The sequence below is a fragment of the Schistosoma haematobium genome, chromosome 1, assembly GCF_000699445.3.
Source record: "Schistosoma haematobium chromosome 1, whole genome shotgun sequence".
In the NCBI taxonomy this organism is placed as follows: domain Eukaryota; kingdom Metazoa; phylum Platyhelminthes; class Trematoda; order Strigeidida; family Schistosomatidae; genus Schistosoma; species Schistosoma haematobium.
The window spans coordinates 76,695,007-76,714,817 of record NC_067196.1 but is presented as its reverse complement, the minus strand read 5'-3'; the positions used below and the strand labels follow the sequence as shown (position 1 = coordinate 76,714,817).

Below are 19,811 nucleotides of genomic sequence, written 5' to 3'. Positions count from 1 at the left end.
AATAAAATCAGGATGAGAATTTTAAGTAGTTTTCAAGAACATTTCAATAGTTTCATATTGAGAATTAATACACAGAAAAAAAGGAGATTGTTTATTCAAACAGATTTTAATTAAGGTGAAACAGTTTCAATAATAAACAACGTCTATATTATTCGCTAGATGATCATATCAAAGAAAGATATATCCATAATGACATATAGATGTATGTAGAAGATAATCATTTGATTGTTATATACAGTATTAAAATAGCAAAGATTTCAACATGACATTGAATGTGGAAAAACTATTAAACAACTATGAAAATCACACTTTAGTTTAGTTAATATTTTAATTCACAACATTTGGCTAATTTTATTCAATGAGAATTGAAATTGACGGTGAACAAAGATGAGATCAATATGAATAGATAAGTTTACTATATGCTGGTCTGATTATTTTATTATAATGTGTTATAACTTGTGGACTTGTGCTCTATTAATATATAACGTAATGATACCTACAATTAGAGAGCAGTGAGTTATCGACAGGACCAACAACGCGTAAACCTGTACGAGCAGTCTACAGTCTTTATCAGCCCTTTTTCTTGCATAGACCTGCCTCTTGAGTCTAGAACACTAATCTCAGTCTCCGCGATATAACTAATGTATTTGAAACATACTGGGTTTATATACAAACTAAACAGACCACATCGTACCATAAAATAGAAAATAACATTTTTACAAGACCTAGACAAAAGTGACTGTTAATGTGTGAGACTGTAATTAATAGATTGGTCATAACTGAAGAACGGTAAATCGTATAATAATAGTTTATAAAACAAAATGAAGCTTATAGTAAGATAAATATACATATACATAATCTAGCTATTGAATAGTTATACACTAACAATATATGTATAATATTTGTCAATAGATAGTTCTCTAGACATATCACTCATAATTATCTCCGGGATATGACATAACGCTCTGACTACATATCATCAAACTATTGTCACATATGCTTCATTTAATTAGTTATCTTTTTTCTCAATATTATATGACGCTAATTGTATCTTGGAAATAAACTTAAATTTGAGAGGCAAAGCAAAAATTTCAACTTTGCCGCCATCTTATAATATAATCATCAAATGATCTGAAACTACTGGTTATGCTGTCATTTAGGGTTCACATTATATTTAACCTTACGAATTCCTGGAAGTAGGATGAAATGACTGTTCAATGCTCCATCATTTCATTTTCAGTTTGTTTTAATTCATGATAACATTTATATTTGTAGCATACATTCAATAATCATTTTATTTGAAATTATTATTATTCATGCCTTCATTTCATAATTCTAAAAGTGTTATTATATGTCCGTAAGATATATTTGTCACACGTTACGAATCTATACTATGTATTACATAATATCTATGATTAAGTTAGATAAACAACATCTAGATAATCTGTTGAACAAATAACATTTTGTCATATCAATGATACATAAAAAAATATAAATATACTTTGAATTAATATACATTTATTCACATTTAATATCATGATCATCGTTTTTTTCTTTTGTCTTCTATATTCTTAACCAAGATCATCTTGCAGGATACAAATTTTTAGCATCGAATTCTTTGCTTGTACTTTTTTTTGTAATTACAAATAATCATGCACTTATAAAATAAACAGAACACTATGTATGTAACATATAGGCAAAGGATAATTATTATTAGTTAAGAAGTATTATAGTAATATTTCAATGATCAAATATAAAGATCATGTTACATTAACAATAATATTATTAATTTATGATATATAAAAGGTTATTGTTAATCATATTAAAGATAAGTTTAAGTTAAATTTAACTAACGTATAGAATGTCAGTATTAGTTCCTTAGCAATTGTTTATTTCTACAGATGTCTATTGGTTTGTTCTTTTTCTAGATTAGGTAATATCATATTCATTTTTAGATTACTGTTATATTGTATAGTTGAGTAAAATAAACAGGAATGTATTTTAAGTCATTTATGTTTATATTTCTAGTGTAATCATAATCATCATAATAATAATAATAAGTTGGGATAGTTTATAAATAAATGATGCCAGAATTTAGTTAAATCTAACGTAAAAATGTTTTGAGATAAATAAAAATGAATGAATGAACAAATGTTTGTTTAGTCTAATTATTCCAAGTGATTTTCAACAAAAGAATGCCAAAAAAGGAAGAAAAATAAATGTAAAACTTTTTTGGAAGCTATATAGAATGACTTAATTTTTGTATAGAATAATAAATGACATTATATATTTAATTTCAAGATGGAATGTGGATGGTAACTTCATGAAAAAGCTTTGAATGATAAGGAAAGATATAAAGATAAATTTTAAAGGTATTATTATTTACTTGATCATTTCATTATTATCAGAAGGGGTTCTGTGGAGATTTCAGAAATTTCACTGATTGAAATCATGAATCACTGCTGAGGAGTACCATACTAGGATGAATCGGCCGTCCAGTGCTTCCAGGTAGTGGGCTAGCTTCAATTGACTCATGATTTCAATCATTGACATTTCATTATTGTTATTATTCTACCATTACGTGCAATATTATAACTATTATTCTTGCTAAGGTAAATATTTATAAACAAAAGCGATAGCAAGAAAGAGATACAACATTTTTACTGATGTAATGTAAGTTATTTATACAGTCTAAAATATTTCAACTTGATTGTTCCAAAGGTTTCAGTAGCTCAAAAAAGAATGATATATTCCAGCAAACGTTTACTCATAGAAAGCTCAAATAACATTTTATTTACTTTCTACTTGTAGATTGTGGATTATTAGTTTTGTAAGAGTCTGGAAAATGCTGGGGGGGGGCAGCCTGTGTTCCTCGACAAGTGGTAGCAGGCGTAAGTAAATAGTAAGTAAGTATGATCCTGAAAGTTAAGAGTTTTATTATATTTGAGGATTTATGTGGATTGTTTAATCTAAAAACAGTAACACTATTAGTAATCTGAACAGTTTGATTCTGAATAGGGTTAGTAGTTATAGTGCGACAGTCTTGAAGCCGTGAACACTGCTAATTGGATTCTGAACTTATGACTTAAGAGGGTTTTACTTAGAACAATGACCTACAGACTAAATTCAGTGGCGAACTAAAGATTTGTGAAATATAATCTGTATAAAGAGTATATGTATTTGATAGACTAAGATATTCATAACTAATAAACCAGTTATTCTATGCACTAATAATGACTGAATTTAAAAACTAGCTTAATTCACAAATTAAAGATCAAAGTGACAAATCAGTTACGCTTTATCAATTGCCTTGAATCCTTCCACTCCCTCAAATCCGCATGTAATTAGTAAATTCTGAAACAAATTAACAGTCCACCTAATATAGTGTACTCATATGGCAGTTGAACACGAAAATTTGGTAATTCAAAAGAAAATGAGTAATGTGAGCAGGTTAGTCACTTAGCTCATTAAGTATAAGGTTTTACCTGTAACTTGAAGATTATTAATTGATATTTCTGAATGACTCTGGACGTTTACTCAACTTTACTCATCATCTTTGTAAATATGCATAATTTCGACAAACCAGGACGGACGCTTATCACGACGATGCTTCTGACATTTGGCGACGTAATTTTAATTAACAAAGCAATCATAACACTGTGTATTAATGTGATAATATTTCCAGCTAAGTATTTACTGTTCAACATCCACTAACCAAAAGCTGTCTGGCATCCAGTAAATTTAAGTAATGCATTTAAAATAATTAAAAAACAAAAAACATAAATTTTGCTTTGTTTGGCAGAGGCAATCGCTAATAAACGTCTCCAAATTAACCTATATATACAGAAGGAAAGTGTGGTTAGCTTTTCTCTGCCTAGGTGATAGTATATTTATCTAATAGTTCTAATCAGTCTTTAACCTAAACCCTGTCCCTAACCCTTTATTTTACCTACTCTTTCGTCATCAGATATTCATCTCTTACATAATCCGATTGATGTTCACATATTCAATATCTGAATTCATGAGTCAATTCAAGCTAGACCACCATGAAAAACCTAGAAGCACCGTTTCATCCTAGTAGGGGACTTCTCTGTAGTGCGCATTCACGATCAAGCTCGTGGGATTCAAATGCAGGATCTATTGATTCCGCGAATGCTTAATCTCTAAACTACCCAGCCGGCATCCAACGGTGTTAATGTCTAACTTCAACCAATCCACGAGATTGGTTAAGGTTCTCAAATTTTGGTGAAATGTTTCTACTTGACAGTTAGGAATGCTGTCTAGTTAACGAAACTGTAGTTCATGGAGTATGATTCGAAATTTAGACGTAGTGATGTAAATCAAAATATTTTAACTTTTGCCTCACTTCGTGAAATGACATCAACAATTATGATAAATAGGAATGTATTTTCCCAAATGCGATTCTGGTTAAGTCTGACACTTCAAAAATAAATAACATATGAAAATCTGTTTCACACAGAATACATTACAACACATTACACGTTTGATACATATATTTATTACAGGCTAAGATATTCTTAAGCTTAAATTCAAAAATGCATAATGATCAACATTCTCACCATTCTCTGTAGTAGCTATAATTTAGTTAGCAATATTAACAATTTATTCATGACGTTATAATGTAGATTTCTATATATTCAAAGAAAATTATTGCTTGATTGATTTTGTCTCCTAGATAATCATACACTAGTTGTTTTTGTTACTCAAGATCAATCTTTAATTAAGGTAGCAGATAGCAGACTTACTAAGAATGAATTATATCAAGACAAAGCTTTTGACAAACTATGAAAGGATTCATTGTCAAATCAGACAACCACCAGTATATATATATATATATATAAGACATCCATTTCCGTTCTTTTTAGAAGAAAATTGAATCTACATATTAACGTCATACATTGGTAAACAACATCACACTTTTCTATTTAATGAAGACATTAATTCATTATTACTAATAACAAATATTATACATTAGAACTAATAAGATTATTGATACATAGAAATATATATTTATACATTATTCGGTATTTGTTACAATAAAGAATTGTTGGCTTAAAATAAACAATACTATAATGATATTTTAATTTTATGTCTATATTTCATAATCAATTCTTTGACTATACTCTTATTTTACTATGTAGTGAATTTATTCCATAAAGTTTTAAGTTATACACTTTTCAAAGGTAAAGATAAATGAGGGACATATATAAACTATAGTGATCAATAGAAAAAGATAATCATGAGATTCTTTTACAGAATATAGTGAGTGTTTAAAAGAGTTAATGCATACAAAGAATTACTTTTAACCAAGTTTAAAATAGTAAATTTTTCTAATAAATATCTCAGTAGTAGTAAATTAATGATACATTAATATCAGAAGGGGTTTTGTGGAGATTGTAGTAATTTCAAAAGTTGAGATCATGAGTCAAATGAAGCTAGACCACCATGGAAAGCCTGGAAGTACTAGACGGTTGTTTCATCCAATTGTGGGACTCCCCAACAACCAGGCCTGTTGTGAGATAGTAACTCACTGATGACAATGGTGGATTTATCGCTCAATTTTGTGGGTTAGTTGAAGTTAAACATTAACACTGTTGGATGAAATATGGCTCAGTGGACTAGTGGTTAAGCGCTTGCGCGTGAGACTGATAGCTCCTGAGTTCGAATCCCGCGAGGTTGGGTCGTGGATGTGTGCTGCTGAGGAGTCCCACAATTGGACGAAACAGCCTATCAGTACTTCTAGGTTTTCCATGGTGGTTTAGTTTCAACTGACTCATGATCCCAACTATTAAAATTATATTTATAATGGATCATATTTTCTATAAATTTTAGAATAGTGAAAAACGTTCCTAACAAAGTATCTATCCCATCATGATGTAACATAAATGGTATATTTAAGGTACTATTATGTAATCATAAAATAGTATTCATACATAAACATATTCTCATTTTCCTTATGATATATGTTTTATTCTACTACGTATTTGTTTATAGTCCAGACGAATATCCTTAAGTAATTAAATGATAATATGAAACAAACCATAATAATAATAATGATAATAGAAACGATAAAAAAGACAGGCGAAAAGATAAGATAGTGAATCAAATGTCAAATAACTGTTTATTTGCCTAACACTTAACAAAAATTATTACTTCAAAGTTATGTATTGATCTATAAACAAACTGAGATTCCACTCCTATCGCCCCCTTTCTCTCTTTGTTTGATTATGTATATCATCAAATAAGTAAACACTAAGCACATGTTTGACATTTTCAATCACATCAGAAAAGAAAAGAAAAGGAAAACTCACCTATATTTAATCATAAGCTTTATCATGCTGTTTAATATTTCAATTATGAAATTAGCTTGTATGCTTGTGTATAATTGTATACAAATATTTATATATGTATATACATATATGTAACTGAATCATTTACTCTTTCTTATTTTGATAAAGTTTATTTATCATTTTAATTTTGATTTATGAAAACAATGACAAAATATAAATGAATAGTGATTATGGAAAGTATGTTTAGATATTATAAATTTGTATAAAATAATAAAAAAAATTCATAGAGATTAAAATAGAATTTGAAAGAGAAAAAAATCATGAAGAGTCCCACAATAGGACGAAACAGCTGTCCAGTACTTCCAGGTTTTCCATGGTGGTCTAGTTTCAATTGACTCATTATCTCAACTGTTGAAATTACTACAATTTCCACAAAATCATTCATAGATATTGTTGAATATGTAAATTATTGTTATGAGAAATAAATATAAATGTGATATATTAAAAGGATAATTTGAATTGATTGCCAAATTATTAATTTATACTATAATTTGAAATGGATTATTTTAATCTAACGTGTAATAAAGTAGAAGATTTAGTATCTTACGTTTTTATTCAATATAAATTTTGTTGTAAGATAACAATAACTACAATATGTATTAGGTTGTTGATGAATTCTATGTATGTGATATTTCTGTGAGCAAGAATAAAGTTTAGTTCAGAAAGACTTAACTGATTAATTACACTGAGAAAAGAATCACGAAAGTATTCAAAGATATTCTGAAGATGATCGATAATTCTATTTACAATATCCTAAGACTTCGTGGGTCTCGTTTGCCCCACATGTATGGTTTACCAAATAAATAAGGTAATCGTCTTAGGCCTATTCTGTCAATGGACAAATTCATCGTATCACAAAGTTGCACGATGGTTGACAGAAAAGTTAGAACCAGTTCTTCAACGATTAGCCACCTATACATTAAACGACTCATTTGTATTTGCTGGCAGCATGAATCACATAAATATTGTTGATAAGTTTACGGTTTCACTTGGTGTGACATCATTGTTTACAAAAATATAACTTCCTGAAACCACAGACAATTTGTCAGCATTCATCCTACCTCTACCACCACCAGAATTCAAACGACTGTTACTGATGTGTGCAAAAGATGTTCAGTCCCAGTTCAACAATATCATATACCGACAAACCGACGATGTAGCAATGGGAAGTCCTTTAGGTCTTGTTCTAGCAGATATTTTCATGGCTAACCTGGAAAGAACCAAGCCCAAAGGAGAAATTGATGAAACGATGTATTATTCGTGGTACGTTGATGATACCTTCATCGTATGTAATGATCAACAACGTGCAACAAACTGATAAAATTTTTCAACGAAGCCTATCCAACCATCCATTTTACTAACGAACATGAGAAAGAAAAAAAGTTACATTTTCTCGATATCCCGACGAAACGAAGGAAGGGTGGTACAGTTCAGCGTTCAGTTTATAGGAAAGACATATGGAATGGGATTTATCTCAATTTCAATAGCTTTTGTCTAATCAATTATAAAAATACACTTGTCAAAACACTGTTTCACAGAACAGAAAGAATATGTACTGCCGGTACGCTGGAAAAGGAAGTTATGAGTGTTAAAAAAAGTGTTTAAAGAGTAATGGGTACCCATTGAAATTTATTGAGAAATATGGAAAACGTAAAAATAAAATACCCAAAGAAACTACGGCAAATAAAAAATCCTATTTTTATTCAACTTGAATTCAAAGGTGATAATGTCACACGGTCAATTAATATGAGACTAAAAACTGCATTGACAAGAACTTATCCTGCAGCTAAATTGATTGTCCTGTCCAAAACAACATATTCTTTGACACAATCAAAGGTCAACAGTCATCACTTTCATGTTACCATCAGCTGTGTATACAAAATGTACATGTATCTTCTAAGGCAGTTACATTGGTAGTGCAGAAGAGAGAGTCTATTTTCGCTTACTTTATTACACAATAATCTAATGTTTGTTAACTTCATAAGTTCTAATCACTATTTCAATGTTCTGGAACTTTCCCTCCCAAACTTTATTTATTCTAAATAAAAAATTTTATGACTTCATTAGCTCTATCGGAATCCTCGCTACGTCATGATACATATATTCATCCTTAATCACCCTCTTGTGCATAAGTATGTCAATATATGTAGTAACGCTGATTTTCAAATATTTTAGGTTGTGAGCAGCTGACAAGAACCTAACGAAATAAAATAAATTCATATTATTCTGTACCAATCTTTGTTCTTGCTCTCTTTAAGATAATAAAGGGAACTACGTGTGTGATATTTTTGGTTCTATGATCACATTAGGAAAATAATACAGATGTGAGACTAATATTGATTATTTTACGATGTTTTGTAACTTATCTAGATAATTTTAACGTTGATTTAATCCTGTTCAAATGGATTATATACTATGAACAAATATTCACCAGTTCATTTCACTAGCTATCTACCCGTTGACATTCCTGATTCATTTATGGCGAATTAAAACAATATACTTAATGATGGTGTCATACAGAAGAACGATGAAAGCTCCATGATCAAACCATTCAGCTCAGAAAACAAAACTCCATCAATATGCTTAATGTATTACGAGAAACTAATGAATAATATGTTAACAATATTATTGTGGAGTATCTGTTAGTATCTTAGGGAATATTGACACTATAGGAATTTCTTACTTAAAAGTTACCTAAATATACTCCGTTTTCACAACAATATGGTTTTAGTAATTTTGGGAGAACGATAAGAACGTTCTATGCAATAAATTTGAAAATTCATGTTTTCTAAATAAAAACTTGAATATCAATACCAAAGACAAAAGAATTTGAAGATTGAATCGAAACAGCAGTTTAAAATGTTGATACTATTTACATGATAGAACAACTTTGAGTTGTCCAACAGTAATAATCATTTTACAGTGAGAAGAGTATAACTATTCTCATACTCTATATTACATCTGCTCATGAACTGTAACACTAGTTTTGTCTAAAGATCACTTCAAAAGAGTAACCCAATATGCCTTTTTTCATCTTGTTTTCCATGAATAACTTGAGCCTACAATAACGTTTATTGGTGCACTAATCATTCACACCAATGAGCACGAACGATGAAATATATTAAAAACTTCAGGAAAATCAGAACATAAGACAAATACGACTCATGTATATCGATTGCTAAATACCAACTTTTTGCTTTTTGTTCACCCCATAAACATTATACCGAATGTTTTTCAATATATGATGGGTATATATACAACAAATAAATAACCAAGTAAATAGAAATTTGCTACATGTACTGAGATGTCACAACGTCATCTATAAAACATTTCAAACGAATATTACTGAGACCACATACTTTCATCTCTTTCCCTCTCTAAATGTATCATTCGGATTAAAGTTGATTTTATATTTTAACTTTTCATAAATATGTTTCTTCTACGCTAGTGTGATCAATCTATTCCTTCTTTTCATAGAACAAATAAACTTTATCAATTATACCACAAATATCATACTTAGATACATATAATCATTATTCAAATGATTTGTTACATACACAATCTTCACTGTCTATCATTTTTATTACTTTTTTTATACATTAAAACAAGTAAATCATTGTAAGAAACAATTTTGTGAATAAAGAAAATAGTAAAATATTTTCTCACAACTGAATGTGACTCATAATTATTAAGTGTTATTTGATGATTTTCAAGATAGACTACCTACCGTAAGATTGTCATTCATGTACTTAATTATATACTTCTATTATTATTATATATATTTATATTTATTCGTTTTACTATAAGGGTTAATTTTTACCTTTTCTCTCTTATCCTCTTTATTTATCAACTGATCAAAATGATCGAAAAAGAATGAAAATAATTTTTATCCTATCAATCTGTCTTTGTCTTCATTATTGTATTATTTTTTACTAATTCAATGATGAAGGAACGAATCGAGCGAAGAAATTTCTTTTTAATTAGTTTTTTGTCATGGTTCTACACTAATATATATAAATATATATATGATTTACAATGATGAAATAATGCTCTTCGAGTGGATACGTAACGCACAAAGAAATTGTTTAGCATAGTGTCAAGGATTCTTTTAAATTTGTTGAGAATATAAAAAACCTATCGGTCAAGAATAACTTGATGATATCTTTTTCCACTGGACGAGTATTATTTCATTAATGTAAATCATATACAAATATATATTAGTGTAGAGCCATGACAAAAAAACTAATTGAAGAGAAATATCTTCACTCTGTTCGTTCTTTCTTGATTTACCAAATATTGAAATGGTAATTCAATGATACATAAGATTTTAAATAGTAAAAATGAAAATGTTTAGTACACTCTAGTGTATTATTATACTTATATATGAATTATAATACTTTCTGGTTCTTTCTTTAGATCACGTTGGTTATTTATAAAAAAAACTTCATAAAATTTATTTAAGACTATAGTATGTATCATGTCCGAGTATTAATTGTTGAGAATTAAGCCATTATATCAGAAAATATCATTCTAACCTAATACTTTATTATTAATATGTATATTGTTCACCATATCAGAACAAATATAAACACTGACGTTTCTAATTTTGAACAGTCCATCATTAAAAAGCGAAGGGGGCATTTCAAAGAGCAATAATATGGTTAGATCAGATAACATTAAATTATAAATTACTTAAAATTTGTAAAACACTTATTAATGAATTCAAGGAGAACAATCTTACGAAGTGGTAATTTTTTATTTGTCTGAATGAATGAACTGACTCATCAGAGTTAATTGATAAATTACAAACAGATAAACACTAAATGGTTAATTCTCATTTTTATAAAAGTGGTTTTTTTGAAAAATGAATAAATATGGATAACATTTTTATGATAAATTTAAAAAAAAAAAATTGTTATTGTAGCATTAATTCATTATTCGTTTATTTTTATTATTCTGTTGTTGTCTATATCGTTTTCATTTGAGTACTTGGTGACGTTTATTATTTGATTATTACTGTTACTATTATTATTATTACTATTAGTATTGTTATTAAAAAAGGTAGTGAATCATTTTAAACAAACTTCGTATTGTGTTATGTCTTAATAGACATGAATTAAATGAAATTAGTTTTATTTTTCTGATATTCATCTGATTGTTTGTCATTCTCATGTCAAGAATTTTAATGTATTTTCAGTTGACTTTTATTTCATTTCAAATGAATAATATTTTTTTTATTATTGATACATTTGTGAAAATAATCTAAACGGTCAGGTATTCCTTATTTAGCATTGTCATTATAGTGATTTCATTAGAGGAGATTATAAAGTTCTTGAAATAGTATATTTACTAAAACTCTTATTGAAATAAGAATAAGGTGAATAGGCGAAAGGAAGAGTGCTTATAATTTCGAGATTATCAAGCTCACCAATTTTAGAACAGACTGGTATATATCGATCCAGCTTATCACTGACCAGATATACAGAGGCTTTTAAATAATAAAATCAATGAAAATAAGAAGTAGAAATAAGGATTTTAGTAAGGAAAGATTAAGGAAATGAAAAAAAATTTGGAGTATGGCTTCCGTGAATATTTCAATGATAAAAACGTATTTTTACAACTGACTCATATTGACCACTGACTGGTGAATAACAAATATTTTCCATCAGTGTCATCATTACCCAATGCCCTGTATTGGTATGATGATTTCTGATATCTTTCGAACTAATTGTATACTAACCAGGAGAGAACAATGCGATATATTATGACTAAACATGTGTAACAGCACACTCGACCATAAAGTAATGAGGAGTTAACTGAGATGAACTACACCTAGGGTTTGATCGGAAGATATGCATGTTGCTTCTACTAATTTTGAATCATCATCCTAGTGAAGAGATTTGATATCGGTTTTAAATCTCACGTTCTAACGATTGGTGAGTAATGGAGAGCTGAATGGAATATTCTGTCCACATAAACTTTTCAGATATCTGAAAGTAGCTTCCAGAATAATCCTTATTGCAACAACACTGGAAAACCATATTTAATGAACATGTTTATATAAAATTTAAGATTTTGCACCAATTTCGAAATTAGTAGAACTCTATATCAAATATCAAGTAAAGAGACTACTTCAATGACATTGAGATCTTTAGTTCTAGCGAGCCATATAATTTATGTACACGGGTCATGAGATCGATAATTTGATGACTGATAAATACTTCCTCAGTGAATTTCGTTTTCAACTAATTTCTGCTCTCTTCCTCTCTATTATACAGTATCTCCCCTGTTATGAAATACCAAAATAAATTAATGACAAACTGACAAGATTAAATCAAATATCTTGTCACAAACTAACTACATTAAACATACAAATACATTTACAATAAAAATAGACACTAACACACAAACAAAAATATGATAGGAAACTCTTAGCACTGGGAGAAAAATTGTAAAACTTGGTTTATTAATATAAATGAGAACTAGAGGAGACAAAGTAAGCGACACTATGTGAAGTTATGTAAGCGATATACAATGCAACAACTACAATAATAAAAAAAGGAATATACTTCTATTTTATATTGACAAAATCTCTAATAAGTTTAAGCATTATTTGTCAGAGAAATATATATATATATAAAGAGGAATATAAATAATCTGAATTAGCATAAGATGGTTATAACCAAAAAATTAAGGAAGACAGAAAAGAATACAATCTTTAATACATATATATTAGATAATCTTTATTTAAAACGGAATCGTTAAAAAAAAGTGTATATACTTCAAAGTGATAGGATAATGCCTAGAAATGATGTCGGGACAAGAAAACACAAGGAGAATAAACGAATAAACTTATAGTTCATTTTTATAAACTTTATAAAGAAAATGAATACAACAAAATTAGAATATTGCATTCACATATATATATATATATATATATATATATATATATATATATTGGTATTTATGTACTTATTGACCATAGATTATAAAGCTGAATTTTCTCACTGTAAAATAATTATGCACAGTATATTATATTGCATACTATAATAAAATAACCTACTCCTTCATTATGAATGTATGTCTAGCTAAAGTCAGACGGTGTCGAAAAAACATATGAACAGAATGATCTATACCAACTTTTTGTGCTAATCTCAATCTTAGTCAATTATTTACGTATTTAAAATCCATCTGGTCCTAAATGTTCATAAAGTATTCAACATAGATTTATCAAACCCATCCAATAAAATTAACCTTTTCACAAAAGTGAATATATATATATATCGGTTCGATATTGAAGATTTCCACGAGAAATATTATCAAACGACTCTCATGAAGAGAATAAGCGTTTGCTCCTTATTACCATAATAGAATTGTGAATATTTTAATCACTCATATATCTAGATATCAATGATAAGAAAACGTTAATTTGAAACTAACTTTAATTGAATTTACTTGAGAATGTTGAATGATTTTTCATTCTTTTAACAAGGGCTCATTAACCCAAAATAATTTAACTTACCTGAATTTAATAAGTTATATAAAGTTTGAAAAAAAATCAATGTTCAACCTTAATGTTTTTAGTACATTTTTTATTTTGGAAGAATAATAAATTAAAGTCTTATAATTTAACATTAGCATGCTAACTATTTTGCATAGAGGACAGTTGACAGACTCGTTCCAAGTAAAGACCGGTGTTAGGCAAGGTTGCTTGCACTCACCCTTTCTCTTTCTTCTGGTGATCAACTGGATCATGATGACATCAACATCTGAGAGGAAGCATGGGATACTGTGGACAGCTAGAATGCAGCCGGACGATCTATACTTCGCAGATGATCTGGCTCTTCTATCCCAAACGCAACAACAAATGCAGTATAGCAGCAGCAGTAGGTCTCAATATATACAAAGGGAAAAGCAAGATTCTCCGATACAACACAACATGCAACAATCGAACCACGCTTGATGGAGAAGATTTGGAAGATGTAAAAACCTTTACATATCTGGGCAGCATCATTGATGAACAGGGTGGATCTGATGCAGATGTGAAAGCGCGGATCGGCAAAGCAAGAACAGCATATTTACAACTAAAAGAACATCTGGAACTCAAAGCAACTGTCAACCAACACCAAGGTCAGGATTTTCGATACAAATGTCAAGACAGTTCTACTGCATGGGGCAGAAACTTGGAGAACTACGAAAGCCGTCATCCAGAAAATACAGGTGTTTATTAACAGTTGTCTACGCAAAATACTTCGGATCCGTTGGCCGGACACTATTAGCAACAACGTACTGTGGGAGAGAACAAACCCGATTCCAGTGGAGGAAGAACTCAGGGAGAAGCGCTGGAAATGGATAGGACACACATTGAGGAAAGCACTCAACTGCGTCACAAGACAAGCCCCCATATGGAACCCTCAAGGCCGAAGGAGGAGGAGAGGAAGAACAAAGAACACATTGTGACGAGAAATGAAGACAGATATGAGAAAAATCGACAACAATTGGATAGAACTAAAAAGGAAGACTCAGGACAGAGTGGGTTGGAGAATGCTGGTCGGCGGCCTATGCTCCATTGGGAGTAACAGGAGTAAGTACATTAGTAAGTGATGTTAACTATATAGAGCAATTAAAGATTTATTGACCTTTAAGTAAGAATTGGTTAATTCATTGATGGAGCTATAATTTCTTAAAGATTTCCAGTGATGAATAAAAATATTTTTTTTAAAAATGCTGATCATAAAATATGAAATGAATCTATTTACTTACGATATTTGGCAATTTGTTTATTAAAATCCGTTAGTGAATGTGAATCTTTTGTCCAATTAAGTATAAATTGTGTTTCATCTCTGTAATGAGGAAAAATGAGGTATTTCTAAATTTAGAAATTAAAAAAAGTTATACATCAACTTACGAAGTACTACAAAAAGAAGTAAGTTTTATAGTAAGTTTAAAGAGTTTATACGAACTCATGATATGAATTCCTTCACTAAATAAATTAGCTTATAATCACAGAGGAGTTATGCAGATATTATAGTAGGTTAACAGTTGAATTCATGAGTCAACTAAAGCTAGACCACCATGAAAAACCTAGAAGCACTGGACGGTCGTTTCGTCAGTAGTGCGCATTCACGAACCCACAAAACCCCTTTCTGAATATAATCATAATATGGTTATTACTACCGATGTCCAATAGGTATATCCTGGAATTCTAGTGAGAAGCAGTGATCAGTGGAGTTCAACCACGTCTGTTGTGAGATATCAGCTCACTGAAGACAATGCTGACGGTGGAGCGATTTCGTGAATCGGTTTAAGTTAGAAATTAACACCGTTGGATGCTAGCTCAGTGGTCTAGAGGTTAAGCGCTAGCGCGTGAGACTGATAGATTCTGGATTCTGGTCTTACGAGGCGGGATCATGGATGAGCACTGCTGAGGAGTCCCTCACTGGAGCGAAACATCCTTCCAGTACTTTCAGGTTTTCCATGGTGGTCTAACTTCAATTGATTTATTAATTCAACTGTTAAATTATCTTATGGTTAAGTGGCTTTTTTTTAAATTAGTTCACATTTCTCTCTTTTACTCATACATTAATTAAGTAGTTTCGCTGCTGTGCATATTCGGAACTTATCTCGTTTATCATCCAATAAAATATTTATTTACCAGAAACATTGTAAAGTCCTACAACAGTAAAATAATACTTTTAGCTTTCTTGTAGACAACTCCGTTCAATATATTTTTATCATACTGAGGTTTTGTATCGTAACAATATCAAAAAAATGCACATGTACTTGCCAAACACATAATTTGTGATGGAATAAAGTACACGTCATTCTTTTTTCAGGAAACTAGATGAACATTGAAAACTGGAAATCACCGAATCGTTGTATTTGTCTTTGGTTGAGACTAATCAACACTGCACGTTTACTGCACTACCTGAGATCAAAAACTCGAGACATTCAAACCGAACAATGAATGTGTTTCTTTTTAATTATTCAATTTTAATAACTACTTTAGTTCTTAACATCTTTTTAGGTACTCAATATTAGGGAATCGAAAAAAAGTTAGAACAAAAAATTATTTTACTTTTCCTTTGTTTTCATTGATAATCTAAGTGATGTCATTATTGACACAAAAACTATTTACAAAAATAAATATCTATTTTTTTATTAGCCCATCATTCATTTTCATGATTCTCTTTTTCAAAAAAATTATGTCAACTAATACAATCACATCATCAAAATGTCATACTCTCGAAAAATTAGAGTCAAATTTAGTTTAGCAAATTAGTGGCTTTTTGTTTTATCACTTGATGTAGGTGATATGATATGACTATTTTGTAGCTTAATGAAATTTTGTTAACCAACGTTTTTAAAATTTCGGTTTAAATAAAAACATACATAAATAAGCTGAAAACAGAAAACTCCTATGAAGTTGTAGTCGTTAAGGCAACAGTAATACGTTTATTTTTCAACAACAAAAAATACCACCAAAAATCATTTTGCAAAAATATCACCTTGTAATTTTACAAGTAGAATATGCCCAGTTTACACAGAATATAAAAGTAATCCAATATATTTTAGAAATTTTTACTTCTATTAAAATTGATTGGACTGTGAACAAAATAGTAGAAACTATGGAGGGATGTGTTGTTTTATTGGTAATTGTGGAAATCAAAAGGGTTTTGCTGAGATTTTTAGTAATTTCAACAGTTGAAATCATGAGTCAATTGAAGCTAGACCACCATGGAAAACCTGAAAGTACTGGAAGGATGTTTCGCTCCAGTGAGGGACTCCTCAGCAGTGCTCATCCATGATCCCGCCTCGTAAGACCAGAATCCAGAATCTATCAGTCTCACGCGCTAGCGCTTAACCTCTAGACCACTGAGCTAGCATCCAACGGTGTTAATTTCTAACTTAAACCGATTCACGAAATCGCTCCACCGTCAGCATTGTCTTCAGTGAGCTGATATCTCACAACAGACGTGGTTGAACTCCACTGATCACTGCTTCTCACTAGAACTTCAGGGGTGTCTCTTGAAGTCAGACACTGTTGAGCAGATGATTATTATCAGAAGGGGTTTTGTGGAGATTTTTAGCAATTTCAATAGTTGAAATCATGATTTACTATAAATGATGTGTCGATTGCACAGTTAAATGTATGTTTAAATAAAGCTAGTTATTATTAGAGTAGTGCGAAAACAACAAGGTTTTCAGAGTGAAATATATTCCTTCTAGGTCACCACAAAAATTACATAAACAAATATGGTTTTAAACAAAACTCTAACATACTTTATTTCGTAGAGTTTTGAAGAACATTAAAAAATGAAAGAAAAAAAGTAGGACATAAGAAATATGAGTAAACATTGTTGAGATTGATATGTACTAATTACCTGAAAATGATGATAATAATAATCCAAAGAAAGGGGCTGATGCCTTAGTTACAATTAGTTAATTTTTTCAAAAAATGGACTGAATAATAATAATAATAAGGAAAATAAGAGACGATTGTCAAGTTACTCATTATAATTAGGATCAAAATCAAATTAATATATTCACATCATTAATATTATGCAAGAGATAAAAAATAGGGGTTAAAAGACAAAAAATATCTAAAAGAGTTTACTTATTTATCATTATAGTGATTATGGCAAATAAAGATTAATCAACTTATCTTTCTATACATATAATTCAGGTCGAAATTATTTGATGTCAATTATTTCAACAAAACAAAGTAAAATCAATGTTAGTTGTTTGTCAAATAATTTGAGTGGATGACTGATATTAAATTTATGCTCATTATTTATCAAGTAATCGAAGACTACACCTATTAAAACGTACTGTTGTTTTTACATTGTTCAAATTTATCAAAGGATTTGGTTGTATGAAATTATTAGAATACATTTATTACAAGATGCTACAATACAATGTGAACATATTTGTAAATTTTGTTCAAGATATTATCTAATCTAATGGAAATCACTATAATCAATGATTGAACTTATGTTATTGATAAGTGGTAGCATGGAACTTTAGATCTACTGATTTTTAATTGTTTAATGTATATAAGAGATAAGTATAGTGGTGAACCTTTATATTATTAAAGGTATAATCTATGTTAATCTACCTTTTGGACAATAAGTTTCATTTACTAGAAAATTATTTCGGAATATAAACCCAATGATTTGTAATTAATTTGCCCATTTTCTTGAATATGAAGTCTAGACTATATCAGTATTAATATTTTATATTATGAATATACGTTGAAGTGCAGAAACATTTAGGTAACCTTCTCAAAACTGTTCCGAATAATAAGTCTTAGGGTTTTACAAATCCTACTGACATTTTGCTAATAACACAATACAGAAATGTAACGCTCAATTGATCGTATACTTTCATGAAAACATGTGGTAGATTCCGTAAGATTCTCACGAATAGAAAGAGCAGTAAAATTCAAAAGAATGCTATAGAAACAAATTATAAATAATCCAAGGAATAATAATCCATTTGGTACTGGAATACTTAGAACTGAAATCATTCAAATTTAAGAAAGTTATTGTGGTTGATAGCTAAACAATTTAGTATCCTAAATTTAAAGTTTAATAAATGTTTCCAGAAAGAATAACAATAATATGTAGAATAATTATTCTATATTTTACACATTTTTTTCAAACAATGGGAAAGATACGTTGGGTTCGAGGAAGCAGATAATCATTAAAACTTACCAAACCTTTTCTAGAACAGGATTATCTGCTTAGACTTTGATCAAAGCATTTTTGATGATTGTGGATGAAACGTTATATCCAGACATTGTAAATAAGAAAACAAATTTATTTTTAAACTTCAATTTATAACCCTCATGCATAAAGTTATCTATTTTTTCGAATCCATGCTTTACAACAGATTTCTTTTAACATGTAAGCAAATTTTAATAACAGTACTAATAAGGATAGATTATAAATTCAGAAGTGATGAAACGATTCATTGAAGATAAAGAAAGACGTACAAAAGAATGACAAGCAAAAGAGAGAATAAATGTTTTTTTTAAAAAAAGTAGTAGCTATCTCACTCAGAAGAATAGCAATCTAAATACTTATAAGTAAAGTACCGTAGATACTTCCTGTTTAGAGGATCCTAGCGAACATTTTTTCAGTTAACGACAACACTAGTAATTCAATGCATTAATTTTAACCTTCGGATAGTAACAACACTGAGTATATTAAAAAGAACTCGATATTTTTTTGGCCTCATATTTCAAAAACATATCAGGCATGAAAAGAATTGTAAATCTGTTGAATGAAATAAAAAGTAGCCATGTACTTAATAGAAAAGTTTTTTTTCCATTTAAATTATATCTTGACATTTCATAGTGTATAAAGTATGGTATGTTCATAATATTATTACCATCCAGGAGATTTGATTTTCAACTGTGTAACAGAAATGATAATT

At 29.5% G+C, this 19,811-nt stretch overlaps 1 protein-coding gene across 1 annotated transcript in view; it reads right to left on the bottom strand.

Annotated features, from left to right (window-relative positions):
- The window catches only part of MS3_00010224 (uncharacterized protein), a gene marked incomplete at both ends in the record, with an annotated part of 139,567 nt that overhangs the window by 99,620 nt on the left and 20,136 nt on the right, over positions 1-19,811 (bottom strand). The window contains one exon of the mRNA XM_051218582.1: positions 15,135-15,214. Coding sequence (XP_051075184.1) covers positions 15,135-15,214 — 80 coding nt within the window. The remainder of the gene's footprint in view (positions 1-15,134; positions 15,215-19,811) is intronic.